Here is a 25,848-nt window from a genome sequence, read left to right as displayed (position 1 = left end):
TTCTATATAGTGTGTGTGTGTGTCTGTATAGAGAAAGGGGCAGACTATATTTTAATATAGAAGTATTCAAAAAATGTTTATTAAGTGCCTATAATATGCCAGGAATCATTTTTCAGTTGAGGAAACTGAGACTCAGTGTGTACAAATTCACTTTATTTTAAATTAGCAAAACTAAGACTAGAGTCAAATTAGTTTTTCTGTAAAGAAAGTTTCCATTTTATGAATGAAAAACTATTTTATAAATATACTCCTGTCTATTACGACCCAGGAAATCCTACCCTCTCCCTCAAACCATATTAAGATTAGGATAACAAGAGGTTAACTGGCATAATTAAAGAACACCTGTATTTTAGATATATTTATGCAAATGGCATATTTCTTTTGTGGAATACATGAAATTAAATATAGATGTGGGTGCCAAGTAATGTAGGTGAGCTTGTGACATTTGATGGAGTAGGTGATAAGTGATGGAACTGTAAAGATACTCTGGGGGCTTCCCTGGTTAAGAATTCACCTGCCGGTATAGAGAATACCGGTCAGACCCCTGCTCCGGGAAGACCCCACATGCCTCAGGGCAGCTAAACCCATGCACCACAACTACTGAGCCCACGCTCCAGGGCCCAAGAGCTGCAGCTGCAGAAGCCCGAGTGCCCTAGAGCTTGTGCTCTGCAGCAAAAGAAGCTATTGCAATGGGAAGCCTGGTCACCAAAACCAGAGAGTAACCCCCTCTCACCGCAACTAGAGAAAAGACCAAGTATGAAGCAGCCAAAACCAAAGCACAGCCAAAGATAAACAAAGCAAATAAATCTTTAAAAAAATACTTTGAACTTTGGGAAAATTCAGGAAATGAATTATCTGGAGTGGAGCAATTTTATGGGCAGAATCCAGAGGATTTGGGGTCATTAGAAAAAGAGATTTTGACCTAGCTCCTATGGGGTCCTTGTTGTTTTTGTTCAGTCACTCAGTAGTGTCCAACTCTTTGCAACCCCATGGACTGCAGCACAGGCTTCCGTGACCTTCACCATCTCCCAGAGCTTGCTCAAATTCATGTCCATCAAGTCAGTGATGCCATCCAACCATCTCATCCTCTGTCAATCCCTTCTCCTGCCTTCAATCTTTCCCAGAATCAGGGTCTTTTCTAATGAATCAGTTCTTCACATCAGGTGGCCAAAGTATTAGAGCTTCAGCTTCAGCATGTTGTCCTAGCCCAGGCAAAAAGAATCTCAGTCCCCAGAGGAGAGAAAATCAGAGAAAGAAATATTCCCTTCTCTTGGAGATTAGAAGTACAGATAAGCCAGAAAGAAGTTACAACTTAAAACCAGGTTTATGTGTGTATTCGTTTTCTATTGCCATGCAGCAATACTGCTATGTACTGAGCAGCTTAAACCAACACACATTTACACTCTCACAGTTTCTGAGACTCAAGATTCTAGGCCAGATTTGCAGCAACATGGATGACCTAGGGATTGTCATACTGAGTGAAGTTGGTCAGACAGAGAAGGAGAAATACCTTATATGTGGAATTGAAAAAGAAATGATACAAGTGAATTTACTTACAAAACAGAAAGAGATTCACAGACTTAGAGAATGAATTTATAGTTGCTGAGTGGAAGGGATAGTTAGGGAGTTTGGAACAGACGTGTACACACTGCTATATTTAAAATGGATAACCAGCAAGGACCTACTGTATAGCACATGGGACTCTACTCCATGTTACGTGGCAGCCTGGCTGGGACAGAAGTTTGGGGGAGAATGGATACATGTATATGTATGACTGGGTCCCTTCCCTGTTCATCTGAAACTATTACAGCATTGTTAATCAGCTGTCAGTCAGTCAGTTCAGTCACTCAGTCGTGTCCAACTCTTTGCGATCCCATGAATTGCAACACGCCAGGCCTCCCTGTCCATCACCAACTCCTGAAGTTTACTCAAACCCATGTCCATCGAGTCAGTGATGCCATCCAGCCATCTCATCCTCTGTCATCCCTTTTTCCTCCTGCCCCAAATCCCTCCCAGCATCAGAGTCTTTTCCAATGAGTCAACTCTTCACGTGAGGTGGCCAAAGTACTAGAGTTTCAGCTTTAGCATCATTCCTTCCAAAGAACACCCAGGGCTGATCTCCTTTAGAATAATCAGCTGTACCCAAATATAAAATAAGTTTAAAATAATAATAATTTTAAAAAGATTCTAGGCCAGGCTCAACTGGATCCTCTATAAGGCTATAATGAGGTGTCGGCCAGGTCAGGTCATTTGAAAGCTCCTGTGGGGAAAGTCAGTTTCTAAGCTCACACAGTTGTTGACATTTGGTCCCAGAAGGCTGCCCGACTAAGGGCTCCATTTCCTGCTGGCTGTTGCACAGGTCCTGTCCTTAGTTCCTTGCCCTATAGCCCTCTCCACTGGGCAGCTCATGCATGGCAGCTTGTTTCTTTAAAGCCAGCAAAGGGAGAGTTTCGCAGCAAGAGTACCTTTCAGTCTTAGGTTATGTATAATGATCGGAAGGGACATTGTCACCTCTGCCATATTCAACTGGTTAGACTTAAGTCATTGGTCCCACCTGCACTCAGGTTGAGGGAATTACACAAGATTGTGGATTCCAACAAGCTGGAATCATGTGCGCCAAAATGTGTTAGCCTGGACTAGCTGGATGTGTGCTTAGACCTTGGAGTTACAAGGACCTCACTCCTGATGGAGCCACATACGGTATTGATGTAGTTTTAACTTACAGGACAGCTTGGCTCACAAGGACATGCGAGGAATTTACATGCAGAAATAAATCAGAAGGGAAGAACAACGATTCTGAAAGGATGGTCTTTCTTTGTAGGAATTCCCCAGTTCTTGGCAGGTGGATTATCTAGGCAGCCTTTTACCAGAGGATGTCCTCTTTATGCTCCAGTATCTAGATACTTCACATCCATTTCATGACTGATCCATTTTTACCTTTTATTCCCGAGTTCATTTTCCCTTTTGTCTAAGCCTGAGCCAACTTCTCAATAGCTCAGCTGGAATTAATAGTATTCATTAAAGTGAAAAATAATCAGTAATATTAATTGGGTTTCCTAGAAAGTCATAAAATTATTAAGAATCTTTAAAAATGGGATTATTATTAAAATAGCCTGCATTCTGACTCCTCATAATATAGGAGAATTGAGAGTTAATTGTTTTTAGCAATTTGGGCCCAGTAAAATGTAGTTATATGTGTGTAAATGTGTTTGTGTATATTTTACTATACACAAAGCAGTCTTTTGGAAAACATTAATGTTCACTGAATTATATAGCTACATTTTGAAGCGAGAAGTGACTTAACTTTTTAAATGGCAACCCACTCCAGTGTTCTTGCCTGGAGAATCCCAGGGGCAGGAGAGCCTGGTGGGCTGACATCTATGGGGTCACACAGAGTCAGACATGACTGAACTGACTTAGCAGCAGCAACTTTGTAAATGATAGTGCCTTTCAAAAAGGTATTATTTTTTAAGTAAAAAAACAAATATTTTTGTAAAGAGCAGTGTTATCCTCAGATTTTCTCCTCTTTCTTTCCTTTTTTTCTTATCTGCATAAATTTTCACTTTCCTATTTGCTTAAAGCAAACTGAACATGAACACATAAAGTTTAAGTCAAGAGAAAATAATGAACACATATTGTACTCTTGTACGATTCTATATTCAAGGCAACAACTTTTAAGCAGATTTTATCTTCTGCATTAAAAACATTTCCTATTAGTCTGTTCTTATGGAAATCAGTTGGAGTTCAGCCCCAACTTCTGTGTACTTGACATAAATATGCCTTAACATACTTATCATACTTTGTTAATCATGCTTGTGTAAAGAAAAGAATCAGATAATTAAAAAGTGAGTCATCAAAGAATAGTGTGTAGCTGGTTTGGTTTCAAATGCCTCGGGATGCACAGAGACTTGCCAATTAGTGTGCATGGATACTCGTGTGGTCAGCAGCAGTCCTTCCAGTGAATATTCAGGGTTGATTTCCTTTAGAATTGACTGGTTTGAACTTCTTACAGTCCAAAGGACTCTCAAGAGTCTTTTCCAGCACCACAATTAAAAAAACATTAATTCTTCAGCACTCAGCCTTCTTTACAGTCCAACTCTCCATCCATACATTACTACTGAAAAAATTATAACTTTGACTATATGGACCTTTGTTGCCAAAGTGACGTCTCTGTTTTTTAATACATTGCCTAGATTTATCAAAACTTTTCTTCCAAGGATCAAGCATCTTTTAATTTCATGACTGCAGTCACCATCCACAGTGATTTTGGAGCCCAGGAAAATAACATCTGTCTTTGCTTCCACTTTTTTCCCTTCTATTTGCCATAAAATGATTGGACTGAATGCCATGATCTTAGTTTTTAATGGTGAGTTTCAAGCCAGCTTTTCACTTTCCTCCTTAAGATGCTTTTAAGTTCCTCTTCAGAGTGGTATCATCTGCATATCTGAGGTTGTTCATATTTATCCCAGCAATCTTGATTCCAGCTTGTGATTCATCCAGCCTGACATTTTGCATGATGTACTCTGCATATAAGTTAAATAAGCAGGTGACAATGTACAGGCTTGTACTCCTTTCCCAATTTTGAACCGGTCAGTTGTTTCATGTCTGGCTCTAATTATTGCTTCTTGACCTGCATACAGGTTTCTCAGGAGACACATAAGGTAGTCTGGTGCAAAGAGCCAATTCATTGGAAAAGACTCTGATGCTGGGAAAGATTGAAGACAAAAGGAGAAGAGGGCAGCAGAGCATGAGAGAGTTAGATAGCATCACCCACTCAATGGACATGAATTTGAGCAAACTCTGGGGGCTAGTGGAAGACAGAGGAGCCTGGCATGCTGCAGTCCCTGGGGTTGCAAAGCATCAGATATGACTTAGTGACTGAACAGCAACAACAAATACTAGTTCAGTCACTTTTGTTTTCTCTGTGAAGCTTCTGTTCTTCAGATCCTGTCTCCTGAAGCAGAGACTGCAACAATAAATAATCAAAAGAGAAAAACCAACAATCAACTACCACCAAATCACCTATAACATTCCACTTGCAATTTGTGAACCTTGGTAACATGCAGGGTTAAAGCTGCCTCAGGCTATCTGCCTCAGCTGCATCACGTCTTCAGATCCCTTTCCATGACATCCCTGTACTGTGACACAAAAGATGTCTTTAGCCTTAGAAAGCAAATCCTGAAAGGGTAGATCTGCTGACAGTGAAGATAGGGCCTTCATCAGTAAGTCAAGTACAGAAGATTTCTGGGTCACCCTCCATTGTCCCTGGAGAATTTTCTGTAGACATGGGATTTTGATTGGGGTGGGGGGAGGTTGGAGGGATGTGGTAGAAAGGAAAGCACTTTTTCCATAGAATTCACTTGACTTGAATAATCCCCAGATAATTTCTGGGAGGAAGTGGCTATGTTTTTCCATTTGGAAGATGTTGGGACTCGGGTGTGAAAAGGTGTCTTCTTGGCTGCAGCGTAGATTGCAGGTAGAGCTAGGGCTACATTATAATAAGGTCCTGAGCCCTCAAAACCCTGAGGGCTCTGAGTCCAGGGACATGTAGCCAGAGCACAGCTCAGCGCCTTGTACTGCATCCCTGCTATAACCAGTTTGTGATCCTGGTCTTGGTAATAGGATCATTCCATCTCTATTGTCCGTCATTCTGCTTCATGCTTCATTATTCCCTGGAACCCTCATTGCTGCTGCTTTACCAGTTCAAATTGTACTTCAGTTATTTGAAGCTCAAATTTAAAATGCTGACCCTTTCCCTTCCTTCTCTGCCTGGATTGGGCTCCTACACCTTGCCAGGCCCTTTCTTCCCCTACTCAGTCCTATGTAAACCATTCCAATCACTTCCCTTCTGATAGCCTCATAAAGTAAAGGACTACTTCCTTTTTTTGTGCTAGGGGCTGCAGGTTAAAGCATCAATTTATCCTTTGGCTCTTCATCTTTTCTATTTAGCAGAGAGTTTCCTTCTAATGTTCCAGGATGATGGGAAGTGTCATCTCTTGCTGCTGGGAAAGGCACTATAGAAAATGAAATATGTATTATATTTCTATTCATTTGATTATCTTCTTCCCTAAAGCAGCTTAGCAAATTAACATTGAATCTATTGTCTTTCTTAAGCAGGAAAAGAGTTATAACTGCTCACTTGTTCCCTAGATTTCTTGCTCAACTTCCTCTTCCCAGAATTATTTGTCCATAAAATAAGAGGGAAGCAGGAGAATCCACTGGCGAGGATTCTGGTTCTCCTGGCTGATGACAGAAGGTCTGGTGAACCGCAGATCTGCTTTGGGAGCTGTAGAGTCTTTTCAACTGTTTGCTGTCATGGGGTTATAGAGGAAGAATGGAAAGGTCACGGACATGGTCTCACTTAGGGCTTTATTGGGCTTCCCTGGTGGCTCAGAGGTTAAAGCGTCTGCCTCCAATGTGAGGAGCATGGCTAGACTATTCTAGAAAAATCCTGGTTCCTAGTGGGATACATTCTTAGAGCCAGTTGGGTGGCAGCTTTCAGGTTTTGAGTTTCAGTGCTAGGGACAGGCTCAGGCAACTTAGGACGACCTGAGGCTGGAGACTACTGCTAAAGATGGTTTAAAAACAATGACTTCAGGACACTAACTCCCAATGTCTTATCATAGTGTCTAAAACTCCACGGTTAGGAATTATTTTAAGTCCTGATAATCTCCAGCAGTCTCTTTAAAATAGTCAATAACCACCTAATAGAAGTAGAAATGTTTTAAGTCATTATCAGCTATTTATGTCAAAGATATTCTCTTATAGACCTTGCCAGTTGGAAATCAGACCAGAGCCCTGCTGAAATGCAACCTAGTGTAGGCATCTGGAAGTTTGAGGGAGTATGAGAAGCAGGAAAAGTGGTGCCAAAATGAGAAATTAGTTTAAAATATCACCTGCTTCCCGATTTTGCTCAGGGCTAGCCCTATGCTAATGGTATTATTGGCAGCTGATGGAGAAAGCACAGAAAATAAAACAAACCAATATTTCCAGGGTTCTGTTGTTTTGCCAGCCTGCCAAACAGGCTGTTGATAGATATGACCCTGCATTCTGGTTGGAATGACTCTCAGGCTGTGTCTGGTTCTGTGTAGCCATAACCGCAAGAGCAGCAGAAGCCCGGTGATTTGAATGGTAGCGAGCCTATTGTCCAGACCCCTGCCTCTCACATCTGGCCACATCATCTAGTCTTGCCACACAGTTTTAGGAAGTCTCTTTGCTCCTTTGGGCCTTCCTATCTCCATAAGCAAATGAGCCATTGATGTTGCAAGGCTTGGGAATGCTTGCAACAGGACAGAAGGCAGTAATATTCCAAATCTGATGTCAACCCAGGACTGATAAATTCCTGAATTACAAGATGATAGGAACAATGTGAGGCTTCTGTTGAGGAGTCTAGAAACTTTATAGGCAAAAGAAGCCAAGGGGAAGAGTCCTGGGCTGACATATGTTTTATGTTCTACTTCTATATATGAATTTGGGACTCATTCAAGGTTGTAGCTCGTGACTCCTTAAGACCTCAGTCAACACAAAGCTTGTATATTATAGCATGCAGAAGCCATGCTACCCTTTCTTCATGCCTTTTAGATACTGTTCTAGGATTGCCATATGTGAAAGCTCATCCGCATTACACTTTATTCACAGTACTATGCTGTTCCCTCACTTACCTCCACCTGTTTCACCATTCCTCAGCTATGGCTTATGAATATGTCTGGGGAAGTGTCACTCCTGAATTAATAGTTTAATTGAGGCCCAAGGATACTTTTATTATTTATTTTTTAACTGGAGGAATGCCCAAGGAGAAGTGGTGGTGCAGTGGGAGTCAGCAGTGTGGTCATTTTGGGGTTCCATTGATCACTCTTCATTAGGAAACGCACCATGTGGAGATCGTTCCTGCCTTTGCAAGTGGGAAAAAATGTCTATGTATATTTATTATATAGATATATAGATATGTATTATATATATTATGTTTGTTATTAATATCGTTATTTCTGATGAGTGATTATGCTTCCCTGGTGCTGTTCTAGGGTGCACATTCTTTGCTACTTAGCCAGAAATTGCTTTGACTCTTTTTTTGGTGTTTTACATATTTTATAACTACATTAAAATTGTCAGTTCTGAAACTTGGTGAGACGGCTTTGGAAAGGCAGTACATATTGGCTGTGTGATGGAAATCTGTTTTACTTTAGAAGAAAGTGAAAATGAAATTCGCTCAGTCGTGTCTGACTCTATGACCCCCACGAACTCTAGCCTGCCAGGTTCCTCTGTCCATGGAATTCTCCAGGCCAGATGACTGGAGTGGGTAGCCATTCCCTTCTCCAGAGGATCTTCCCAACCCTGGGCTCGCAACCAGGTCTCCCACATTGCAGGTGGATTCTTTACCGTCTGAGCCACCAGGGAAGAAGAGGGGGCCTTTGGACGGGACTTCTAGCATTACAGTCAGGCGTGGCAAAAGTCGGGCCCAGAACTAGAAATGAACAAAGCAAATTACCCAGTACTGGGGCTACTGGAGTCCAGTCCTGAACTTATGAATAGGTTACATTCTAGGACATGTCTCCTGACAGAGGTCTTTTCAGGGGCCAACTTTGGGTCAGAGACTTCAATTGAAGGGCAGAGAAAACCTCTGCTTTCCCAGGATACAGGAAGGAGAAGTCTACTTAGTCCAATATTAATTTCTTTGTCACATGATGGAAGAATCAGAATTATTACTGAGATGCCCCTGTTTCTGTCAGATGAGATTCTTTAGAGGAGAAAAATTTGAATCCATTTTCTCTTCTTGGTGAATATGTTCTTTCAGTAAAACCCTCAAAGTACTGGCTTTGTTCTGTTCAAGAAGGCCAATGGAAATGTACTTGACATTTAGTCTGGTTCTTGTCCTACGGAGTGAAGATGGAACCAGTAGAGAGGAAGAGGTAGAATGGGAGCCAAAAAGGAGGCCATATCTTTTTGTATTTGTTTGGAGAAACAGCAGAGCTCTCTAAGAATGGATGTTATTATTATTATTTGGTTTTCCTATTGGTGGTGGGATGATTAATGAGGACTCCATCTCTCCTGGTCCATTCTACATTCTGTACATTCTTCTTCCATCTGCTGCCAAATCCAGAGCATACATTCCTTCTTAGCCCATAGCCTCTTATTTCAATAAGAATCAGTAAAACAGTGAAGGAACGCAGAGACATCTGATCCTCTTTTACTATTTAACCTTCAAAGAGTTGTTTCTACAGAAACCACTGGGATTGCTATTTGGTCAATGGTGACACTTCTTGGATAAATGAATTGCAATATTTTGTTTAACTTAACAACTTAAAGGTTGGGACATTAAGCAAAAAACTTACGCTGGGCAAGGAAGATTGTGAGTAACTCTTTTCTTGGTTCTCTACCACATCCTCCCCATTCATGGGTTTTTTGTACTCCCACCCCAATACCACCATCACTTCATCTAGGATATTAAATACCATGTTAAAGCTGGAAGAGACCTTTAAGAGAACATAGTTCAGCTTCATCATTTTATAAATTTGCAAACAAAAGGCCAGAGTGATTAAGAGACTTACCCAATGTGACAGAGCTAAGCAGGGACATGCCAAGACCTGAACCCAAGTCATGTGGGCCTTGATCTACTACTTTCTCCATCATATTAGGCTATTTCTCAAAAACTGTGGTACAGAAACCAGAATGTTTCTCCTAAACTAACCTGGATTCCAGGTATCAAAATGGAGGCCTGAGAGAAGGTGGGACATTGACTTTAGAAAAGTTCACAAGCTGATGTCATCCTGATTTTGAGTTTGAGCTAAAGCTTAATTGGATGTTTGTTTGTTATTATATTGTAGTCTGAGTATGGTAGGAAGTTCTGAAATATCCCATCATTTCTGTTAGGGTGTTTCCTCATCTCTAAAATGGAAAATTAAGGTTGAATTATCTTTAAGGTCACTTAAATTAAGGTCACTTGAATTATCCTCTAAGATCAGTTTTAAAGGTCTTCTCCACTCTCCAGCAGTAACATGCAAGAAATGGGGTCTTTGGTGCATAATTTCTCATTAGCTCCTACATGGAAGAAATAAGGTTTCACTATTGATTCTGACTGACTCTAAATAGTGTCACAACCTCCTGAAATTCCTCATGGGTAGCTCAGACCCTCAGGGGAACCTTACACCAAAGCTGTGAGGAAGCCAGGACTTTGCCCATTCCTAAGGAACTACCCAGCTTTCCAAGTATGGCCCTTGGCTGGAAGTGAGGCCAGCTTCCCTCTAGTGGCCTCATGCAATGGAAAAAATTTTAATGTGCCTTATTTGGCATACCTTGGGAGACAGCTCATGGCAGATTTGTTGGTGAGCTTTCTGGTGTTAGCCATGCTCTTTCCTTACCAACCTTTGGAAGGTAGGAGGAGATTTGGGAAACTTGCTTCTAAGCCTATCATCAAATACTGATGTTGATGCTTTTCCATATCAGTTCAGTTCAGTTCAGTTGCTCAGTTGTGTCTGACTGTTTGCAACCCCATGGAGCATACCAGGCTTCCCTGTTCATCAGCAAACCCCAGAGCTTGCTCAAACTCATGTCCATCGAGTTGGTGATGCCATCCAACCATCTCATCTGCTGCAATCCCCTTCTCCTCCTGCTCTCAATCTTTTCCAGCATCAGGGTCTTTTCCAATGAGTCAGTTCTTTGAATCAGGCGGCCAAAGTATTGGAATTTCAGCTTCAACATCAGTCCTTCCAATGAATATTCAGGACTTCCGTATAGGTTCTCTAAATTTGTTAGTCAGGATTTAAGAGACCCACACCTATTGAATTTTCTTCAGTTCTCAGTGGATCAAATATTGATGATGACTCTTCTTCTTATAGGTTCTCTAAATTTGTTAGTCAAAATTAGAGACCCACACCTACTGAATTTTCTTTAGCTCTCAGTGGAAAGGAAATGGTGATTTTTTGTCTAGGTTTTTAGAGGGTTGCTTTGTGCTGTGTTCTGTCTGGTCTGGAAAGCATTGGTGATAACTTACTGGCATATCTCTTTTGCCTTTCCAAATCCTATTAATTTATTGAGGTCAAATCATATTCAATGATAAAATTTCTCTGGAACAGCCATGGATTTATAATCGGAACCACATGATTTAATTATTTTCTCTCTTTGACTATATTGAAAGCTTCTTCAGAATTAAGGAAATGTTTTACACTTTTGATCTGTCTTATGGCTCCCGTGTGATAATTTGTGCTGAAAACATTAAAGCATAATGATGAAACAGTGGGACCAGTTTCTCCTTCTGGAATCAGTATTATTATTTTATAGTCTTGGACTATGGAATTTGTTGACTTATCTTTCAGGTTACACATATCCAAATCTTTGTGGTACTGAGTTTCACTCCTCATGAGCATCAAGAACTTTGAAATGCAAAATAAAATCACCACTGTGAGGATCCCACCACAGGCCTACAAAATCAAACTCTCCAGGGGGAAAAGCCTGGGTATCTATATTTTTTAAATGCTGCCTAAGTGAGTCAAAAACACAATGATGGTTGACAATGTCTGCCTTGTGACAGATGAGGGCCATTCTTTTATGGAACTCTGCCAACAGAGATTTCCCAAGGCATCATTCGGAGGCCCAAACATAAAGGAAACACACACATCATTTTGGTAGGATGGTGCTAGAAGTGTGCCTGGATACCCACGAGCAGATTTTATGCAAGAGGATAGTCCAGGGATAACGCACATTTTGCAACAGAATTTCTCTATTGAAAGCGTTTTCTAAAACCCTCAAATGCAATGACTTTGGGGAGTGAGAACTAGAAGAGACAGCGAGAATAGAGGCATATTGGGGAAGTGGAGAGACAGAGAGCAAAGCTGGAAGGATGGATAAGGGGACCATCTACATAGTGTAATCTCTAAGGACATATTGACTTAAAATTCCACCATGAAAAACTCATTCTTCAGTCTGCAAATGTTGTCTCCCATTAAAATGGAAATAGCTGTGAATCATGTCTGACTGGGTGTATCATACTCTTACTTGAGAATACATTGTGATGGGGTGTCAGGAAAGGTCTGGAAAAAATGGGTGAAAGAGTAAGCTTGCCCAAGGAGGAAGCAGGCTTAACAGGGCATCTTGCAGACAAAGGCAGCTGGACAGAGACCGTTAATTTGACTTGCTATCACTTAAAAGTAAACTGCTCAAAACTAAGAACGACCATGAAATATATCCATCGTTTCCCCCCAACCACCCTGCTAAGGAACTTCTTGGCTCATCCTGGCCAATGATGTTAGCTCCTGAATGGAGAAGAAAGCAACAGGAGACCCAACTCATCTCCAGGGAGATGGCCTGGTGGTCTAAGCTGGCTTGGAGAGTGAGAGCCCTGCATTCCAGTTTGAGGGTTTTCCTGACTCTCTGTGTGGCCTTTAGCCAGACTCCAAACAGCCTTAGTTTCTTTGTATGTCAAACCAAGATAAATACCTAACTTCCCATCTCTCGCATGGTAAGGCTTTGTTGCTGCCGCTTTCATTGACATGTGTCCAAAGACCATAAGAAGAAAGCTTTTGAAAAGTTTGAAGGCTAATTATGTTTACTAGCAACATTATCATTATGACACTGGGGCTTAATGTTGTAGTAGCCAGAAAGAAGAATGTATCAGGAGCGTGGGAAAACGGAGAATACAGTACTTCACTCAGAGAAGCAGTGTATTTGTAGTGGAAGAGAAACGCAAAAGGGGTTTTGGGGATAGGGTGCAAGGCAGAGAAGTCTACAATTGGTACCAGATGCCATCAGAAGCTAACGACCTGACAAACACCGTCCTCATAAAACAAATTCCTTAAAAAGGAAGCAAATGGAAATATAAGCTAGTGAAAGAATTTGCAGCAGCTGCCCTAAAACCATTTCTCACTTCATAAACAGGTCTGTGTTTGATGCTTTTTCTTTTTTTTGTCTTGGTCTTATTTCATGCCTTTCCCCCTCTTCTGTGATCCCCTGTTCTGTTCTGCCTCCCTTGCTGCCAGTGCTAATGGACTTCGCACACAGGTAGTCATAGCAACCATAGTCAATGGAACACCACCTTGATGGAAGGAGGCTCATTCAGAGTATTTGTTTTGTGTCTTATCTCAGCACGTATTTGTCCTCAGTGATGACACTGAGGATGAATTGGATGGGGTCACTGGAAAATAGCACGTGCTATTTCACATTAATTTCCTGGCAGTGAGCTGACATGAGCCAGAACTGTTAATGACTCTCTGTTTTCCAGTCCTCTCTGCTTAACACACTGAAGAAATATTACATCTTGTGCATATCAAAGGCATGTAGTATCTATGGAACTTGGAGTTGTTTAGCATCACTAATGAGAGGTTCTCATCTCATTCCATGAAGGATGGTCAGGTTTCAGATTCCTTATGCCGCTAGGCTGAATGAAGGCTCAGAGACAAAGCTTTATTTCCTGTATTGCAGACCTAATTAGCAGTGCTGAATTTGAAGAATCCATCTCCCTCAACTCATATATTCCTCCCTTCATCAGGCTCCGTGCAGTGAGTCTGAGGCAATACTTCACAATCCCAGAGAATAATCAGGGTTTACAGGAGAAAAACATTTACTGCATACCACTCAAATGCAGTTCCTCCATCCTATGCCTAATAAGCATGGGTAAAAAAAAATGAGAATGTCACTGACATAGTTTAAATCCCATGGGTACAAGATCAGAGGCAGCAACTTTAGCATATTCAAATCAAATCCATACTTCTTGGACTAGTGCTTTTTAAATCAATTCTCAATTATTTCAAGTGCAATTCAATGACATTTTGTTTTCCACTTTCTTATACTGTTGCCCAGTTCCTTGATAGAAGTCTTTGGCCTCTAACAAAATTCAAGAGCAAATAAAACAAATGAATGATGAGGGGATTCACAGAGGTCATTTTGATTAAGATTTACCACCACTGGCAAAAACATCATGAGCAAGAAAGTATAAAAAGTATCATGCTGTTTTCCCTCACTAGACTATGAGTTCTTTAAGGGCATACTTATTTTATCCCAATACTGAGACCAATGCGCTAAGTGCTTGGGAAATGTTTATGAATGAATGAAGCAGTAGGGCAAGATGATTGAATTGTTGTTTGATAATGATTGTTCTTAACTTTGTATCCCCATCTATCACTATAAAATTTAACAAATTTACCATTTTGATAGCCATTGACTTACTTTGATGTCTATGACACGAAAATATTTAATTCAGCAAACATTTGTTGCATCTCTCACAATGAAGGGTATGGTAAATACAAAAGTGGGTAGAAGTCAGTATTTGTCTTCAAGGACATCATAGTCTAGTTGGGAGATTCAGCAGCATTTAGGAGACACTTGTGTACCCATTGCCTTGTGGATCAAAGAATGGATGCATTAACTAAAAATTGTGGCAATAATGCAGATAGAGTAAAAGAAATGTTAGCAAAGTTATTTTTTAAATTTCCCTTCAAGATTCAAAGAAGGAAGATATCTGGAGGGGCTTCTTGGAGTGGGAAAGCCTTTTTTTTTTTTAATTTTATTTTATTTTTAAACTTTACATAATTGTATTAGTTTTGCCAAATATCGAAATGAATCCACCACAGGTATACATGTGTTCCCCATCCTGAACCCTCCTCCCTCCTCCCTCCCCATACCATGGGAAGGCCTTTTAAAAGGTTCAATAAATTGAGCAAAGGTACAGCCATAGGAAAACCAAGACATGTGGGTGACTCATAGGAAACAGGCCATTGAATGTGGGATGAAGGCCATTTGCAGTGGAGCAGTAGAGAGAATGAACCTAGGAACAGCAGCTGCATATGGGGACACACCGTTATCGTCCTCATCTCATGGGGGAAGGACTTGAAACCCTGGGGAATAAATAGGTCAACCATATCACACAGGTAGTAAATGGTGAAGCCAGGATTCAAATTCACCCAGCCTGAGGGCAGTGCTCTAAATTTTAATCTCTGTGGCTCTGCCTTGATAAAAGAGTAACCCTCTTTGGAATCTGTTACATCCTTGATGCTGTCATGGTCCTGACAGGGTCCCCTCGAACCCCGGGGAGTTTAACTGTCTCTCCTATTCCCTCGTGACTAGCTTTAGAGACCCAGACGGCAGTTCTCCCATGAGATAATGTCCTGGAAACATCTAGCACATTAGGCATGTGGCAGGGGCTTAATATGTGTGAGTTTTTTCTTCTTTCTGTCATGGGCTCAATTTCTGATTTGTTGTTCAGTCGCTCAGTCGTGTCTAACTCTTTGTGATCCCATGGACTGCAGCATGCCCAGTTTCCCTGTCCTCCACTATCTCCTGGAGTTTGCTCAAACTCATGTCCATTGAGTCGGTGATGCCATCCAACCATCCAATCCTCTGTCACCTGCTTCTCCTGCCCTCAACCTTTCCCAGCATCATCTTTTCCAATGAGTCAGCTCTTTGCATCAAGCGGCCAAAGTACTGGAGCTTCAGCTTTAGCATCAGTCCTTCCAATGAGTATTCAGAGTTGATTTCCTTTAGGATTGATTGGTTTGATCTCTTTGCTGTCCAAGAGACTCTCAAAACTCTTCTCCAGCACCACAGTTTAAAAGCACCAATTCTTCGGCATCAGACTTCTTTATGGTCCAACTCTCACATCTGTACGTGACTACTGGGAAAACCATAGCTTTGACTATATGGACCTTTGTTGGCAAAGTGACATGTCTGCTTTTTAATATGCTGTCTAGATTTTTCATAGCTTTTCTTCTAAGCCAGTGTTGATATTCAGTGGTATATGTGTGCATGTGTGCTAAGTAACTTCAGTCATGTCTGACTCTTTGTGACCCTGTGGACTGTAGCCTGCCAGGCTCTTCTATCAATGGAATTCTCCAGGCAAGAATACTAGAGTGGGTTGTCATGCCCTTCTCCAGGGAGTCTTCCTAACCCAGGGATTGAACCCATGTCTCTTAAAAACTCCTGTATTGGCAGGCAGCTTCTTTACCACTAGTGCCGCATGACTGCTATATTCAAAGAGTATAACCATCAAGGTCCTACTGTATAGCATATAGAACTCTGCTCAGTGTTATTTGGCAGCCTGGATGGGCGGGGATTTGGGGGAGATTGGATACAGGTATATGTATGGCTGAGTCCCTTTGCTATTCACCTGAACTATCACAACGTTGGTTGTTAATTGTTGTTAAATGTTGGTTGTTAATACTCCAAAACAAAATAAGAAGTTTAAAAAAATACTCCATGCCAATCAGTAAATAAATGTTGCCTTTTCTGCCAGCTCAAACACCTGTTCTACAGGGCCCCCTGAGACCAACCCATGATGGAAAAACAAAAAGATTTCTGCCTGACACAATCAGGCGCCTCTAGAATTCACTCCTTATCTTTGCCCTGCATCTGTTCTGATTGTTTGGGTCTCAGAAGTACTGGCTGTGAAATATTTTGAGGATTACCCTCTGATCTATTCACTGCTATGCATCAAGAGCTATGGGGACACTCTCCCCTCCTGTCTCATCATCATTTTCTCTTCCTGGAAGATCCATAGAAAGCTGGTTCATAATCGCTTGGCAGCTGATACTGTTTCTGTTTACTCTACGTTGCTGGGTTCCAGGTCACAAGAAGGAAGTGATGAGTTTAATGTAGGTTTTCAAGAAAGTGTTCTCTTTGGTTTAGAGACCCTTCTCAAAGGGAGAGGCAAAGCCTTTGCTGCTGCCTAGCAAGTCAATGTAAGATATTTCTGCTTCTGTCATCTCCAGCTGTGTCCATCGGCCCTGTGGGGAGCAGGGCAACTGTGTGCCTTTGGTGCTTGATCACGCGGATGTGGTGAACTGTACCTCTGGTGGCCCGGGTCACATGAAGTGCTCTATCACCTGTCAGAGGGGGTTTGCCCTTCAGGCCAGCAATGGGCAGTACCTCAGGCCCATACAGGTGAGTTGGAAATCTGTGGTCATCAGGACCAAGCCTCTGGGGAGGGACAATATGCATGCTCCTCCTCCTGGCTGGATGGGGGAAAGGCCTGTGTTTTTAAATCATCTGAAAGGAAAAATGAGAACTCTAACAATCAAGGAGACGCATGGATTTATAGAAATGCAAGGTATAAGTAGAAATATATAAGAAGTGTAAGAAATTATGATCCCGACTTTCAGCTTCAAGATGAGAATATTACAGTTTAGACCTGTCCAAAATTTGCAGGCAAGATAGGATGCAATCAGCTTTTTTGTGGTCCATCTTCTGCCTGTTCCCCCAAGTCCGACCCTCCTTATAAGAATACTGGAGGGAAAATTATGATTTTCTTTCTTCTGCTACTGAAGTAGGACTTGTATCAAGATTCTAGTTTTGACTGAATTTTTCAAATTTCTGTAAGCTACCATGGCACCACTTCCAGGACTTTAAGGTGGTCTGAAGGTAGTAGAATATATTAGTGAAGAGCATGGCTTGGGAGACAGACTTGGAATGAAATTTGACTCCTCTGTTTATTGTGTAATTTTAGGTAAAGACAAGCAAAACATGCCAACCTCTTTAAGGTTGTTTCCACATTTGTAAAATAGTTAGATCAGAGGTATTTATGTCCTGTTTTGATGACTGAGTAGAAATAATTCATAAGCTTCTATCAAAGTGGTAGGCACCTAGCTCTCTGCAAAGCTGCCATTATGATGACAATGATGATGTATTGTCGACTAAGAATTTTGTTTTCCCTCTTTCCTTTAGAAAGCTTTCCATATTCTACAGAGGAATTTGAAATTTGAGAACACATGAGCACAATATGATAGAGAGACAGGATGCATTAGGCAAAAGGTAAATGGTGCTTGAGAAGAATATGAGGGAGATGAGGTATGATGAAGGATGAGTGGAAGCATGATTTGTAGTCAGGTATCAATGGCTTGGAAGATTGGAATTGTTTTTCATATTGTACCAGTTGACAGCTCAGCAGATTGTGGATCCGTGGAGGAATTTCTCTTGCTTAGACACAGAATTTAAAGATACAATCTTTGGTTTCAGATGGCTTAAAGAGACTTTGTAGAGAGACCGTTTTGACATACCTTGAGGCATCAGCTCCTTGGTTTGTGATGCTCTGGTCAGAAAAGCAGAACTCTTACCACCTACCTGTCCTTAACTCAGCTTACCTCACACTAGAAAAGAGATGGAAAGAAGGAAAAAGAACAAAAACAATGTAGGAACCGACTACATTTGTGTGCTAGGTAAAGAAGGAGAGAGAAGAAAAGATGGTGTGTGCAATTCATTAAAATTACGAGCAAATTCAAAACAGAACAGTCAATACTTATTGGAGCCAGGAGAAAACCCAGACAATATAGACAGTGTTTGAGAGACATTCTGTAAGTGATCACTGTGATTGGAGCCAGTCTTCTAGGCTGTGAGCATTGCGGTTGCGGCCAAGTTGGGAGAAGGAAGGTGGGAGCTCGCCCTTTGCCAGTCATATGATGGAATCATCAAGCACAGCTCTCCAGTTGACTGCTCCCATCACCTGAGCCTGGCCCCCCTAAAGAAATGATATGATCCCAGCTCGTGATCACAAGACAGCAGGGATATCTGCTTTTTGTTGACATAAGAACTGAAACTAACCAGAAAAATGTGTCTGGCTTTGAACTGGGGCCTTCTGGCAGGGAACCTGGGGACATTGGGAAGGACGGAGGGGCAGCCAGGCAGAAGTAGGTGTCAGGGGTGACAGGTGCTTCCACCAGTCGTTCTACCTTCAGCTTTGGTGCCACTGTGGTCTCCCGGTGGGATGCTGGCTGAGCCCCAGAATCTCCCTTCTCTCCCTTTGCCTTTTGGTAACCTACTATGGTGACACTTTTCACCCAACAAGCCATGAGTGTCCAGGTCTCTGAGTGCCTGCCCATCCTGTTCCTCTCACTCTGAAACTTCCTTATCCTTGCTTCTCCTCTGCTGCTGGGAAGTCTTGCTCATCTTTCAAAGACCAGTTCCTGAGTTATCTACTATGTGAATCTCCCCGCAAACACTCTCCCTCCTACCCAAGATGGGCAATCCCTTCTCCAGCCTCTGTAGTGCTACCTTACCACCATAAAACAAGCATGCCTATATGATGTTGCTGTTATTTAGTAGAACAGTTTGTATTCTCCTTCTTCTTGGTCCATGTTTTCTATTTTATGATTTGCATTCTTTGTATTACATTCTCACAAATCATCATAGAAGGGAGTAAGATATAACCAAAATGCATCTCCCATATTTTCCTTTTTAACTTCTTCTCCTTCCTTCTTCTCTCTCTTTCTTCTTCTTTCCATTCTCCCCACTTCAGATGTTTTCTGTTTCACTGCTTCAACCTGTGATGAGCTCTGCTGGTAGCTCCTTAAGGGTCTTGTTTATCCAAACTTGAAAGTACCTGGCCCTTCTAAGTGCTCAAAAAAAAAGTCTCCTCATTTGTTTCATGGTGATGAATTCTAGGACCCCCTACATAAGCCATAGCCCCAAGGAAATGGCTGGAATCTCTTAAATTTAACTACAAGAGTTTGGAAGATGCCTCATGTGCATTAATTCTCAGATGTTCTTAAAGACTAGGCACCATTCTCAGAGAATATGATTGTGTTTATTATGTACCATTATCAGTCAGCTTATCAGTAAAGGTCCCAGCAGGAAACTGATGAATGCCCAAAAGGGGGCAATTTGAGGAACTTCAGTAAAGGGACTGCTGATAAAAGTGGGGGCAGGATATAGGAAATGGCAAAGAGATGGTCCAGAATCCCAGGGTGAAAGGGTAATATCCCTTCTAGACCTAAAGAGTTGACTGTAAGGGGCAGTTAGCAGAACCCATGAGAAAGAGTGCAACAGGCGTGTGAAGAGCTCTGCCAAAGGGGGAGCCACCCTACAGCGACCCAAGGGAGGGAGTAGCAAGAATCAGCACCCCGACCTCCCTTGCTTCTCTGCCTCTTCAGTCTCCTACCAGTGTTACCTTGGGTGCTACAGCAGACACAAGTCAAAAGCATGAAGTCCACAAGGGCCAGGGGCCCGGAGCACACAGCAGGGTAGAGTAGGGTGGAGAGTCATCTGGAGAAGCATGTGAGGAGAGCCAAGAGTTGGCCTGGAGGAGCGTCTTCATTTAATGACTCCCTTGAGCTCACATGCACCTTTCATCAACAATGTACTTGGGTATTGTGAAATTGCACATTAAGACAAGGCATAAAGAGGGAGGGAGGCAAAATCATTTTGCCCATTGTGAATATTTGCACAAATAATCATCAGGACTCTGCCAAATCCTGGGAACTATTTTGATAAGCCTTTTTGTGTGACTTTGATAACAGAAAACTTTCTGTTTCTAGAAGGAAATTCTGCTTACATGTTCCTCTGGGCACTGGGACCGGGTTGTGAGCTGTCAGCCCCTTGACTGTGGTGTCCCCGACGCATCTTTGGTGAACTATGCAAAATTCTCCTGCTCAGAGGGAACCAACTTTCTGAAACGCTGCTCTATCTCCTGTGTCCCACCAGCCAAGCTTCAAGGTATTTTCTGGCTAAGCAGGAGTTATATGCAAGTTCTCTTCAGGTTCTCTCTCTTTTTGGGGGGGAGGGGGCGTGTACTTTGGGGATATTTTCTTTACTCCAGTGACCTTCCCACCTGACTCTGCTGAAGCACCCTCTTTTGACAAGCAAGAGGCAACACATTCCTTGTCTCAAACACTTGGAAGGATGCCCCTAACTCAAGATCTCATTGTTGAAAGAAACTGAGACTTTCCTGTTTTTATTTGAGTTTATGTTCTCTGGAGTCAAGCCAACTAACAGTTTTCTGAGAGTATTAATAATTCAGATACCCTTTATCATGCACATTTTAAAATGTAATATTTACAACCCTTCTATGAGTTAGGTGCCTTTAGTCCTGTTTTAGCAATGAGAGCACAGTTGTATGAGCTGTACTGCTAGGGAGAGATGAGGATGTGGTAGAACTTCTTCTGATCCCACATCTTTTTGTTGTTGTTTAAGAGAGCGTGAGAATAGGCTATTTTATTTTACTTGTTTTTTAATTTATTTTGGCCACACCCCGAAGCATGTAGGATCTAGTTTCCTGACCAGGGATCGAACCCATGCCCCCTGCCTCGGAAACACAGATTCTTAACCGCTGAATTGCCAGGGAGGTCCCTCTGACCCCACATCTTGCTCTCCCTCATGAACTTAGGTGTGCCCAAAAGTGATCCAGCAGACTTGTTACAAATGCAGATTCTTAGGCTCATGCTGACAGAGTCTGCTTTAGTAAACCTGAAGTGGGTTGGTGATACTACTCTATGGGGTGTCCATAGATTGAACTCAGAGAAACCGCGGAGGCATAGAGAGTATGGTATTGAAGTACAGAAGTTTGCATCAAACTGCGAGTTCAAACCCTGCCTCTGCCCTTACTAGCTTGGACAAATTACTTAAACTCAATTTCCTCATCTGCAAAATAGGGGATAATGATGGTATCTATTTCACAGGATTGTTTGAGGTTTGAAGTTCACACAAGTGATACATGTAAAATGCTTACAGCAGTGCCTGGCATGTAATGAGCCCTATAAAAGTGTCATCTAGTATTATTATAATCCTTTCCGCAATACTGTCACTACTTGATTTTTATTATTTGTAGTGAGGAGTGAGGTAAGGATTTGGTTGGTAGCCCTTCTTTCATTCAGGTCAAAAACTAGCTTTCTGACCTCTATGCTACACAAGAGAGCGCAGTAGACGCTCTGTGGGTAGAAAGATATAGGATAAACATTTGACATGACGTTTTAGAGGAGCTGCTCCATGAAAAATACTGTGACTTTCCAAGAATGCCTGTCTGTTGATAGGTCTTCGTTCTTTCTGTTTGTTATTTTATTTTTGGACTCTCTGTTCTGAGCATTCTGTGCTTCTCTTTCTTGGAGTCAGGACTGAGCCCGTGGCTGACCTGTCTTGAAGATGGGCTCTGGTCTCTCCCTGAAGCTTACTGCAAGTTGGAGTGTGATGCTCCTCCTGTTATCCCGAATGCCAACCTGCTCCAGCCTCGCTGCCTCAAGGGCAACCATGACGTGGGCTCTACCTGCAGATACGAATGCAAACCAGGCTACTACGTGATGGGAAGCACAGAGAATAAAGTCAGGAAGTAAGTTGGAACATTCCTGGTCTTTGCAGTTCTCTCTACCCTTGTACCTTGCTCCTGTTCTTTCACTTGCAAATCCAAGACCATTGTTTTGGAAATAACATTAAGGCCTTCTGGGTTGTCCACCATTTGTTGTGTGTGTTTTTCTATATAATCTCTCTTCGACTGCACAAGTGTGTTCCCCAGTCGTGACCGGCAGACTGGCCAGACATGCTTCCTGTAAAGATATGATTTCCCATAGCAGATTCCAGAGTCTCATCTTGGTGTGTTTTAAAAGAATCTCTGCCCATATTATTATTTTCCTTGAAAGTAAGTGTTAGGAGCTTCTTAACTGGTACACACATCACCCGAATCCAACTCTGTCCTAGAACATCATCATCAGGCCCATTGGAAGTTTAAAATTGTGGCTGTGGCAGAAATTGTCTAGGGTGGTCTCCAACTCAGATTCTTATTAGGTATGTGATGCTGGGAAGTTTCTCTGTCTCAGTCTCTCATCTGTAAAATGAGGATAATGATAATAATAATGTAGGAACTAAGTAAATTAATATGTATAAAACATGAGTCAGTGAATTAATTTTTTTAATTTTATTTTTGGCTGTGCTGGATCTTCAGTGCTGTGCTCAGGCTTTCTCTAGTTGCAGCACGTGGGGGTTACTCCCTATTGCAGTGACTTCTATTGCAGAGCATGGGCTCAGTAGTTGAGGCTCATGGACTTTGTTGCTCTGCAGCATATGGAATCTTCCTGGACCAGGAATCGAACTCATGTTCCCTTGATTGGCAGGCAGATTCTTAACCACTGGACCACCAGGGAAATCTAGTAAATCTATTTTTAAAACATAAAACTCAATACATATTATCTATTACTATTGTAATTACAGTGTCTCTGCTTTATCCTTCCTGGACTTTGTGTGTATACATTCCTAGACCCAGAAATCAAGAGGACCTTTCTTCAAAGTGCATGGCGGACCAGAAAGAATAAAAGCTTTGCTGCATAATTTAAGAGAAACTGTTTTGAAGACACTTGTGCTGGGGTTCTAATCCCAGTTATCACCCATTTTATTAGCTGAGTAACCTCAGGCAAGTTACTGAACTCTTTGGGTCTCATCTCCTTTGTAAACTGGGGATAATACCTGCATCAAAGTGCTCAGTTGAGGATTAAACAAGATAATACATATTCAGCCCCAATAGCTCAGCAGGCAAAGAATTTGCCTGCAATACAGGAGATGTGGGTTCAGTCCCTGGGTTGGGAAGATCCGCTGGAGGAAGGCGTGCAACCCACTCCAGTATTCTTGCCTGGGAAATCCCATGGACAGAACCTGAGGGGCTACATTCTATGGAGTTGGATACAACAGAGCTCACACGCAATACAATAATGTACAGCTCAGTGCCTGACTTGTGCTAAATGCTCAATAAATTGTTTCAAAAAAAAAGAAAGAAAGAAACATTTTCTGAACAAACAAAACAAGCAAAAAACTTTCAGAAGAAGAAACTCCTTGTACTCAGTAAATTGTAACTATTATTTTCCTACCATAGATTATGTCTTATTACTTATCTAGGACTTAGTTCAAAATCTGACCATAGTAGGTATTCTTTTTAAAAGATTTTTTTTTTGAACTGACAAAATCCTAGCCATGGCATTACCAGTGATTCCAGAAGATATCAACTACGATTGTAAACTAGAATTTTCTAAGGGAGCAGAAGAAAATTAGGAAGCTTACTTTCTGGCTTGCATTTGCCCTTCTCTAGTCTACATCCAGCCATCTCAGTATGGGATGGATTGAGTCTGGCTTCACCCAGAGCCTTTCACTCCTGAGAAAACCCAAGATAATATTTGGGGTGGGGGGAGCCTCCTCCTCATCTCAGCCCAAGGCAAGAGCCAGACTAATTAAAACATGAATAATACTGATGAAAAATTCATAGGAAGCAGCATTCTGGTTCAGTGACTCTAGCAGGTACAGTCTACAGTTTTTGACAACCAAAAACACATTTGCATGTTCTGGTCATAGGGTCTAGATCAATTTGCATCAACATACATTGATAGGCAGGGAGGGCCCAGGTCATCTTCCAGTGAGAATGTCATTACAACCAGCCCTGGAGGCTGTTGTTTTCTTGCCTTTTTTTCTTTTCTTCTTGCCTCCCTTCTCTCACACCTGCAGCCAACTCAGGGGTCTGCAGAACAGTGCAATAAAGACTAACAGTCTCGGGACCAGGAGGAATTCAGGGCAGAGGGATTTTTCCTAGCTCTCCAGGCCCATGGCTGAGCTTTGCATTGGGAAGAGTGTGGCTTCCCCCCCAGAGGATGGGCTTCTACTGCATCCACATCTCCACCAGCTTCCCCGCCCCAGCAGGGGCAAACAGGGGCCATTTGCTGGCATGACTTTCTTTTCTGGTTGAGAAACTGGAAGCTTACGTCACAACGTCAGCATGGGTTTGAGCTTAAACATTTACATTTGCAAGCACCATCCTGAGGAGAGATTAAATTATTTACCCCACTGTGTAAACTGATTTCAGTCTTAGTTTACACCTGTTTACATACAGCAGTAGATTGGTAATCAGAAGTTTGCAAGTCAGGAGTAAATCACTGTCACTTGCTGCTTGTGTTTACCCAACAAACTATGTCAGCCTTGTCCCTCGCTTGGAGCCCAGCATTGTACAAATGGAGCCCTGAAATTCTTTCTAGGGCATGCAGGCAGGGGGAGAAGAGGTTGAGAGAAGTTGGCAGGGAAATCAGCTCAGACAGAGTGGGCATGCGCTAGTCTTCTGCACCTCTTTGAGAAGTGGAAAAAGCCCCCTGATGGTCAAGTTCGCCCCTTGTTCTTTGCATGACCCTGAATAAGGTACTCCACAATCATAGCCATGTGTCTCAGACTTTGCATTCTTAATGTGAGGGGCGGTAATGACTTCTACCGAACAGTATTGTTTTGATGCCCAAAGTAGGTAATGTCCTGAAAGTGTTTTATAAACTATGAGTTCAATACGTGTGCTAGATGTAACTTTTTGTTCATTTCTTTTTGGAAGAAGGAAACAGCTACCAAAATATCAGCCAAGTACATTGCCTTCCTGCTTCTTCTCAAGTCTGTTGAATATTGTTTCAAAAGAGAAAAAGAGAAGTACTGCATCTGACTTTTCTCTTCCATCCAGCTTGTTTAAGTTTTGTGCCATTGCACTTGGAGGTTAGCATGGAAGGCACAGCTGCAGCTACCACTTTCTCACGAGCATGCTGTGTGTCAGCCTTGGGGTTAGGAGCAAAGACCCCTGTAAGAGTAGGACCAAGGCTCTGGCCTCCAGGAGCACACAGCCGCCATGCTCCCTGTTTCATGGGCATCATTTCTTCTTGCAAGAGAGCATAGGAGTGGACACGGACCACAGTAGGCCCTTTCTCTTGGCCCTTGGATCCCTTGCCCCTTCTTTCTGGGATTTGAAGATGGCACTGTTCACACTGAATCTAGTCCCTGAGGACAGAGAAATGCAATGGTTTGGCCTGGGTAGTGCACTCTGATCTTGAAGTCCTGAGTAGAGTCAGTATTACCCAAACCATATAGATTCTATAGAGGGAAAAACTGAGAAGGAGGTTAAGTGGATGTGGGGTGACAAATATTCAGTGAAACAAATGCCCATTATATGGTACAATCATAGGCTGGTACAGGCACATTGTGAAGTATCCTTCTAAACATTAAAGATGTTTAGAAGAATATTATGGACATGGGAAAACATTCACAATATGGCAAATGGATAAAAGCAAGAACATAATTATTATAAATGACACAATCCCTATTTTCCACATTAAATGTATATTTTTAGCATTCTTTTTCAGTAGCTAGAAGTGATGATGATATTAA

General features: G+C 42.0%; 1 protein-coding gene across 1 annotated transcript in view; it reads left to right on the top strand.

The window, feature by feature from the left end:
* Nucleotides 1-25,848, top strand: part of PAPPA2 (pappalysin 2) — a 315,881-nt gene that overhangs the window by 203,099 nt on the left and 86,934 nt on the right. The window contains exons 14-16 of the mRNA XM_086342421.1: nt 16,692-16,863; nt 20,229-20,406; nt 21,799-22,012. Of these exons, the coding sequence (XP_086198547.1) occupies nt 16,692-16,863; nt 20,229-20,406; nt 21,799-22,012 (564 nt within the window). The remainder of the gene's footprint in view (nt 1-16,691; nt 16,864-20,228; nt 20,407-21,798; nt 22,013-25,848) is intronic.

Source organism: Bos grunniens, chromosome 16, assembly GCF_055505025.1.
Source record: "Bos grunniens cultivar Pamir isolate PY7600 chromosome 16, Bosgru_T2T1.0, whole genome shotgun sequence".
Classification (NCBI taxonomy): domain Eukaryota; kingdom Metazoa; phylum Chordata; class Mammalia; order Artiodactyla; family Bovidae; genus Bos; species Bos grunniens.
The sequence above is the reverse complement of the archived record's forward strand: the minus strand, read 5'-3'. Positions and strand labels throughout refer to the sequence as shown.